The sequence below is a fragment of the Phocoena phocoena genome, chromosome 20, assembly GCF_963924675.1.
Source record: "Phocoena phocoena chromosome 20, mPhoPho1.1, whole genome shotgun sequence".
Taxonomy (NCBI): domain Eukaryota; kingdom Metazoa; phylum Chordata; class Mammalia; order Artiodactyla; family Phocoenidae; genus Phocoena; species Phocoena phocoena.
The window spans coordinates 56,895,167-56,903,715 of record NC_089238.1 but is presented as its reverse complement, the minus strand read 5'-3'; the positions used below and the strand labels follow the sequence as shown (position 1 = coordinate 56,903,715).

Below are 8,549 nucleotides of genomic sequence, written 5' to 3'. Positions count from 1 at the left end.
CCTCCTGAGCTCGTGAAAATCGCTCTCCTGTGGTTTCCTAGGATCCCCTGCTGCGTGTGGCGGCTTATTTTGCTTTGGGTTTTGTGTTCAAACGATTGGATCATCTCAAGAGATATAACACTGCAAGGAAGAGATGAAAATGGCTGCCAGCCTGCCCGGGAGGAAGAGCTGAAGAAGTTTGCCCAGGAGGAGTTACGGGATGCGAGCCGCGTCGTGGGCTCACAAATGGGCTTGTAAAACAGGAGTGTTTAGATTAGAGGCTACGTCTATATACAGAGACAAGACCTCCCGTTGACCGAATGCCTCCCACATGCCAGATATTTTACGTGTATATATTAACTAATTTAATTCTGACGGCTGCCCGACGCAGAAGGTATCATGATTAGTCCCATTTTGCAGACGAGAACTGGGTCAGGTGCTGTCCGAGGAATTCACACCCGTCATTAAATTTACTCCTTTCAGCAGCTTGATGAGGCAGTTACTAACGTTGCCCCCATTTGTACAGGTGAGAGAGTTAAGGCCCAGAAGGGTTAAGTCATCTGCTGATGTCACACAGCAAGTCAGAGCAGAGCTGGGTTATTATTCTCTGTCTGGCGGGCTCACTCTTGACAAGGCTAACATACCCCTCCCCACCTTCATGTGAACTTCAAATTACTGAATGGTAATGAGTCAATAAGACATTAATGAGAGGGGTTTTCCTCACTTGTAGGTGTGTCTAGAGAGACCTGTGGGACAGTAGAAGGTGACCACTACCTGGGAAAGAACTGTGGTCCCAGGATGCTGGGGAGACAGGACATGTGTCATATCCACCTTGCCCAGTATGAGGACCTGAGTCAGGCTTTAAACTTGGTGTTGTCCAAGGTGACATGGTCTCGTGGACAGCAGGGCATCTTCCCCACTCTTCCCAGAGGGCCTGACCTCCGGCCGAGACACTTCCTTCGTGTCCCTTCCCTGGACTCCGGCTGGAGGACGCCCTCACCAGCGTGTGGGACACACATTCTGGAAGAGTAACACAGCATCAGTTGCGCTCCTCGCACTAGCCAGGAAGGAGTAACTTTGTTTTAAATGCTCAGCAAATGGACACAAACTATGTACAGTCATCGCAGCCCCCAGCAACTCAGCAAGTCCTTTCCAGGCTCAGAGGTGAGAAGGCGGAGACTGTACGGCCAGGGCCAGGGCCCTCGGGAGCTAAATCCAGACTCTGCCCACCCAAGAGGCTCTCAGGCTAGGGTCTAGAACCACCTTCTCCCGGAAGCTTGCCAGACGGGAGAATCCAGTCTCTGTGAGAATGCCAGATGCAGCCGCCGGTATTGTGCCAGACATCCTGGTCTTGGCCCTTGGACATCAACAGTGTGGTCCGGGCAGCTGCCACCAACTGGCCCCAGAGGCAGAACCCTCCACTGTGCTGGCCTTGCTCTGTTTGCCTCGGTCCCAGCCTGTTGCATTCTCTACCCCTCTCTGCCCCAGCAGGCTGAGCCCTGTGGACTGTATCACCTGGGCTCCCTGTAGGCTGGACTCCTGTAGGCTGGACTCCTGGTGGGGTTTAGCCGATCAGAGGCGTCAACGTGAGGCTGGAAGGCAGAAGAGGAGAGAAGTCGGGTCATTCTCCTCGGCTCCTGCCCGCGCCAGCACTGCGGTCACATCTACACTCACTCCACCTACTCCCCTGTAAGTAGTCCCTCCAACCAGGTCTTTTCCAGTGGTTCATCTAAGTAGGTTTCTGTTTCCTGCTGGAACCCTGGTTCACGCCAATGGGAAGAGGAGGTTGGGACTGAATCTTTGCCCCAGTGCCTACCCTTTGCCCGCCCCTGTCACTGCCAGGGTAAATGAAGACACCTGAGTTGATAATGTCCCCCCAGTCCCCAGTACTTAGGATAGGCCCTCCCACCTCCCTCTCTCCAGCCACCTTCCAGGGGAAGAAGTGAATTTTCCACTTGGTCTCATCTGCCCACCACAGTGTACACCCTGGGTTTGAATCCACATCTGGCCTATGAGCCACTTGTGTGGTTTTCCCAGGGCAGTTGGCAACTGGATGCCACTGGAAGAGACAGACCCTCCCAGTTGGGCCCAGGCCCCACCACTCCCTGTGGACCCCTCTAGGTCACTGTACAATCTATGGGATCTGTCTGACCCTGCAGAACCCCGAGTCTGGGGCGTCTGGATAAAGACAAGTGTAGACGAGAACTTGACACTTGGCTATTCAGGCATAAAAACTGCTTGAAATGTGGATAAAAAGAATTTTACTTTTCCAACAAACTCATGTTCTTCAATTTTAATAATAAACTTGGTTTATTATCATGGGTTTTTTTTGCAGTACGCGGGCCTCTCACTGTTGTGGCCTGTCCCATTGGGGAGCACAGGCTCCGGATGCGCAGGCTCAGTGGCCATGGCTCACGGGCCCGGCCGCTCCGCGGCATGTGGGATCTTCCCGGACCGGGGCACGAACCCGCGTCCCCTGCATCGGCAGGCGGACTCTCAACCACTGCGCCACCAGGGAAGCCTATCGTGTATTTTTGACTCGATGGAACAACCCCTGCATCATGGAAGCAAGACCCCAGCCACCATGAAGATGGGAAGTACACCGAGTCGTGGCTCTCACGTGGGTGTAGCCCGGGCGGATGGGCTCTGGCCTTCAGCTGCAACAATAACATCACATGTGGCTAATTCATTAACCCACACATGCATAGATGCTGACCCCTCTTCACGAAATGGTAGAGACCACGGGGTGGGCCTCTTTCCAGAGAGATGCGGCTATTTTGGAAAATGGCAAAACACATCCTGTTCCAATTCTGGAAACCTTATGGGGCGTGTAAGACCCAGGAGGCCATCAGCCTCCACAAGAGGCAGGTAACATCCACGAGCAGACAAAGCAAAAGGCCTTTTTGAAGCCCCTTGCAAAAGTTGGGAAGGTAAAGGTCTCAGGTGGGTATGTCTTCCAAGATTCTTTTGTAAAGTCCTTGTTAGTTTCACTATAATAGTGCAAAAAACTAAATTATTCCTTGTTCAAATCATATAGGAAAACAAAATCTCTCCCAAAGTACCAATACTTGTGTAAATCTAAAGGGATTCAGCACTTGATCTGAGTTTATCTGTCCCAGCTATGCAATTAAGGTGAATTTCTGACCATTTGTGTGTGTAGAACATATATACACACATGCATGTATGTATATACATACACACGTATACATATATGTACACATACACATTTATCACTGCACATACACCTGCCATATCCCCTGTTATGATCAGTGCACTCATAAGTGTGTGTGTATGTGTGTGTGTGTGTGTGTGTGAGATCAAGGCTTAAACCAGCGATCATCTACAGGAACCAGAATCTGTTCCCTTTGTTTAGAGGAGAACACTGAGGCATCCTTCAGATTGCCAAAGAACAGGACGATTTGGTTGCTCTTAGTTTACTTGAAATCTAGGTGATTTTGTTTTTATTAAGAGTAGAAACCTTTCCTTGCTCTCACTGATCCGTAATTTGGAGCACATGACTAAACTGGAACATTAGAACAGCTGTTTGGATTGCTAAGTGCCACAGCCCCTCTCTCTCTCCAGTAGGAAGGAAAACACGTGGAATTGTATAGAATCCATAGAAATGACCCCACTGTCCGTTTCTCTTTGCTTTCCTAAACCAGATGAATGTGGGGATTAGGTAACAGAATTCCTCTTTATGTATGTATAAACACCCTTACAAAGTAATACATACTCCTGCCTTTTTTTTCTTTGCCATAAAAATAATGTTTATGGAACTTTTTGGAACTATAACTCTAAGATAAATGACAGTATTTTTTAAAATGACAGTATTCGATTATTTGTTTCTCCAGAAAACAGGCATCATAACTTAACAAAACACACAAGATCTCAAATCAAACATAAAAAGAAAACATTAAAAATACACCCTACACAGCAGAATCTTCATCTTATTGCCGACATTCGGGCAGCATCCACCAGGCCTGGGGTTTTCGGCTCCTACCCTCCAGTCCATGTTTGTGTACCCTCCCTCGGAAGCCAGAGCCTCCAGAGATACTGTTGGGGTTCCGAGATATAATCCCAGGCTCCCCTTTCTTATTACACTGTTTGTTTATCCCCCCCCCACCCCAGTAATCCACTGAACCAGTCACTGAGAGGTTAATGAAAAAACAACTTTATTCACAGAGGCTGAGATTTCGGGATAACAAAATATCGAATGACGGCCCTTCCACCACATTTTAAGTTAATCACAGTGATCCTGGATCTCAACAATAGGATCTCATCAAAGTTCTTAACATCAAGGACCCTGAAGCTCGCCCGCCAAAGTGTTCCCACCAGCCCGGGCAGAAAGCGGTCATGGATGCACGTGTGGGTCGGTAGCACACGCCTTCAGGATGAATTCTCAGTAAGTCGGCTCTGTGCCTACTGGTTATTAAATTATTCTGCCTGTCCAAAATATCCAACATATTAACCAACAGGCTCTCCTGATGTAAAGTTTGTGTTCATTTTTATATGTCCTGGAAACTGCTCTAAAAAATTCAGAGACTGTCTCCACCTCCCTCCAAGAACTCATGGCTTATTGTGCTTTTCCCACATCAGATAAAATTAAAGTAACTTGGAGGTTCAGGAAATCAAGTTTCAGAACCACCAAAACAACCCAAAGAGAGATACCATAAGAGGTTAGATGCATTTCCCAAAAGTTTCAAGCTGTACGGGCTGTGAAAAATCTCAATTTTCATAACCAGATCTTTGTCTCAGCCCCCTGCCTTCCCGCCCACCCCTCACACCAGACTTCCAGTCACCCCCATAGGTGTTTATTTAGCTGCAGGCTCTGGGCCTGCCTGGTTGGGGCTTAGAGGGAGGAGCCAGTTGCTGTCGGCTGGGAAGCCTCCCACCAAGCCTCCTGTTCCTTGGGGTCCAGAGAGCCGCCTCCACAGACACCAGTGGGCTCCCTTACTCTTGCTGGCACTAACCCATCTCTCCCTCTACTTGCTTTCCATGTGTTTGTTTCACCCAACTCTTTTGATTAAAAGTAGTCCTTCACTACACAATTCTGGAAAATGTAGGAACAGTCAAGGCTAGATCTTGAAAAAAAACCATGGAAGTGGAAAATCTTCCGCTGTCTTAGACACCTTCGCTCCCCCCACACACTTCCGGTGTCTCCAGAAATCTTTCGACCCCTTAAACAAAAAAGCAAAGAGATAGGAGGATGGCTATTGCTGATACCATGTGTTGGAGAACATGTGTATTGATTAACAAGCTATCATAATGCAACAAAATGCTAAATGATATAGAGTGCACTTTCTTAATAGAAGTTGTTAATACAGATGTTTTCAGAGGGCAATCCTTACAGTAAAAAGAATCAAGCATTTTAGCCAAAGAATATAGCATGTTCCTTTTACTATCTAGAAAGGAAAAGAGAAAAATTCTCCCTGGACTTCAGGGACAAACCCAGCTGTGAACACCCATCACCCCGACGAGCTCAAAGCCAAGGCCCAGGCCACAGTGACAACCGAGCTGGTGATGGTCAGACCGTGGCTCTCAGATAGAAAGGACCACACTGCGGCCATGTATCTGCCCTCGGGTTGTCTGGGCCCTCCCGTTCCCCAGACACGCAGGGCCTGTCTGGGTAGCCAGTGGGACTGACCTAAGGTCAAGGCATTTTCCTGCTCCCACAGTAGGAGGTCTGAGATGCCCAAGTCCCAGCGTGGGCAATGTCTTTTAAATCTCCGAAGCTGCTCCCGGTTCTGGGAAGGTCCGCCTCGCAGGAGGCAGGGGAGTGTGCCCATCCCTGCGCAGAGGTTGCTAATACTTCCCAGGAGTCGGCAGAGGAAATCATTTTAAAAAAAAACATGCGACTTCTTCCTCCAGCGGTGGGAGTCCTGGTTGCTCACAAGAAGCTCAGACCAGGGCAGGGGAAAGATCAGGCACTGTTTGCTTTACTGGAAATGAAGCACCGTGTCGGGGAGCTGCAGAGGGAAATAGGAGAGGAAAGGGATCCCGAGCTGGTAAAAGCCGCCCTGGACGTGCGGGTCGAGCATCAGGGAAGCGTTGAAAGGTGGACGGAGGCCGGAGGAGGTGGCCAGAAGCGAGGCGCCCAGACAGCCGCCGGGCCCCTGCTTGGCGCCCCCCGGGAGCTCGCCCCCTCCAGCCGGCTTTTGCCCCTGCCGTCCCGCCAGGATGCTGTCTATGCTGAAGCTCTTGGACTTGTCCGAGCTCTTCGGAGAACTGCGGGAGGCGGGGCGCGGAGGGGACCGCGAGCCATCCACCGTGCGCGCGGGCTGGCCGGCGGCCACGGCCGCTGCGCCCTGGAGCGCGTCGCCTGCGTCCCCAGAGGGCGACGCGGGCCTGGGCCAGTGGAGGGACGCCGGAGGAGAGGAGCCTTCCCGGAGGGGCGAGGGGCGCGCAGGCGCTCCCTCGTGGATGGGGGTCGCGGGGCGGGGACGCGCTCCCCCTCTCCCCACCTCCGGCTGCGCTTCTGCGCCGCGCTCCTGCAGCTCGGTGCGGGCCCGCTTGGCCTCCGGGGCTCCGGGGCCCGGCTTGGGCTTCCTCTTCCGGCGCCGGTAGTTGCCATTCTCGAACATATCCAGGCAGCGAGGGTCCAGCGTCCAGTAGCTGCCCTTGCCGGGCCGTCCTTTCTCGCGGGGCACCTTGACGAAGCAGTCGTTGAGCGAGAGGTTGTGACGGATGCTGTTCTGCCAGCCCTGTCGGTTATCCTGGTAGAAAGGGAAGCGGTCCATGATGAACTGGTAGATGCCGTTGAGCGTGACCCTCTGCTCGGGCGCATCCTGGATCGCCATGGCTATGAGCGCGATGTAGCTGTAGGGCGGCTTCTGGGGGGGCTCCACCCGGCCCGAGGCCGCCAGAGCGGCCGCGGGGGCGAAGGCCAGAGGCAACCCGGGTCTCTCGGGGCCGTACAGATAGAGCATGGGAGAGGCGGCCAGAGCAGGCAGCCGGGGACTGAAGAGGTGGCTCATGGCGAGTGGGAGCCCGCGCTGCGCTCCGGCGTCGCAGGCGACCCAGGCGGCTTAGGGACTGTGCCCCGCGCCGCCGCAAGGGCCCTCCAGGGGAGCCTGCCCTGCGCCTGCCTCCCGCTCTGCCGCTCTCCCCGGCGGCTCGGGGCTCTGTCCCTTCTTCATGGCTTTAAAAATGTTAAATAATTGTTGTAAGTTTGCTATTATATGTTGACTTAGCGCTGGAAAATAAATTGTCTATGATAAACAGTCGCTGTGTTCTCAGCCCACCCACATTAATTAAAATTTCATTGCTGAAAAACTCCAAGCTTTTCCCTCCACGTGTCTTTTTGATACCAGCCAATCGGTTTCGGGGTTATTCCTTCATTTGTTTATAGAATTAGTCTGTTGATAAGTCCGCCCACCCAAGTTGAATCAAGCTGTGTTTATTTGGAAAAATTTCCGGGCACCCAATATATAAACGCACTGATCTGATGTTTGAAATATCACGTCCACCCCTTGACGCTGTAAGCACACACAGTCAGTGAGGCAGGATGTGGATCGCGGTGGCTCAGAGCGGGGTCTGCCAGGCCAGGAAGGAGAGGTGGGGGTGGGAGGGGCGCAGGGGTGAGTTTTACCTCTGGCCTGGGGGAGCCCCGAAATCCCATGGCCTTCCACAAAAGATCTTTTCTTCTCCCAGGCTTAGTAGGAAACGTAGAGATGACACAGTCTCATAAAATGCCTTCTGAGGTCTTTTAAGAGCTCTTAGATATTTTGGCGGGGGAGAGGAGATAGATGGGAGTCTGATTAGAAGAGGATGCAGCCCTCCTTGGATAGATCCTTGGGATGCCCCAGAGGAGCTGGGGGGGGGGGGTGGAGGCGTACTCCCTGGGGGCCTAGCATCCCGAAAGGGGCAAACCTCGGGGCTCCCTCGGGACCTGGGGAAGAGGACTCCAGGAGCCCAGTTTCTCCCGAAGCCGGTGGCACAGGGCACTGAGAGTTGGAGAGGGCGTGCAGTACCGGGTCCATAGCTTAGTTGGGGAGGTTTCAAAATAAACCCTTTTGGAGAGCTGAGGGGGAGAGACTAAGGTCTTTCTGATGGGCCTGAGATTGCGAGGAGGAGCACCATAAAAGGGGAACTTGGCAGCTGGTGCAGGAGAGCTGGTATTTGTGAATGCGGGTCTCTTGCTTTATATTCTGTGCTTTCCTGTTTATAACAAGGAGGGGGTTATAACAACTTTACAAGTGCACGCAGCTGGCCCGTGATTACATTAAGCGTTTGGGAAGCCTGCTTGCTCTCCCGCCGCGCCCCTCCCCACTCACCCTGGGGTGTAAGCACTCCCCACCCGGTCTCATTTTACATTTAGCCACGTCCCGGTTTGAATCAAAAACCCTGAATGATGCTGACTTAGAAGGAGGTGTCTCCCCCTACTCCACCGCCTTGGAGGGGTGGCACGTAACGTGACTAGTTCCTGTTTTACGATCTCTGCTGAATATATTCTAAAAGAAAGAAAGAAAAAGCTTGGGATAACTGAATTAACGTTTCTTGAGTCAACCGTGTGGATGCCAAAGAGAAGGCAGAGGAGTGAGGACGGCAGGTGAGGGTTGTAACGGCCCTCG

At 52.1% G+C, this 8,549-nt stretch overlaps 1 protein-coding gene across 1 annotated transcript; it reads right to left on the bottom strand.

Moving 5' to 3' along the window:
* Positions 1-5,915: 5,915 nt before the first annotated feature.
* Positions 5,916-6,953, bottom strand: FOXL1 (forkhead box L1). Its single transcript, XM_065899189.1, has one exon. It carries the CDS (start codon positions 6,951-6,953, stop codon positions 5,916-5,918), a length of 1,038 nt encoding a protein of 345 aa, XP_065755261.1.
* Between the last annotated feature and the right edge of the window lie 1,596 nt (positions 6,954-8,549).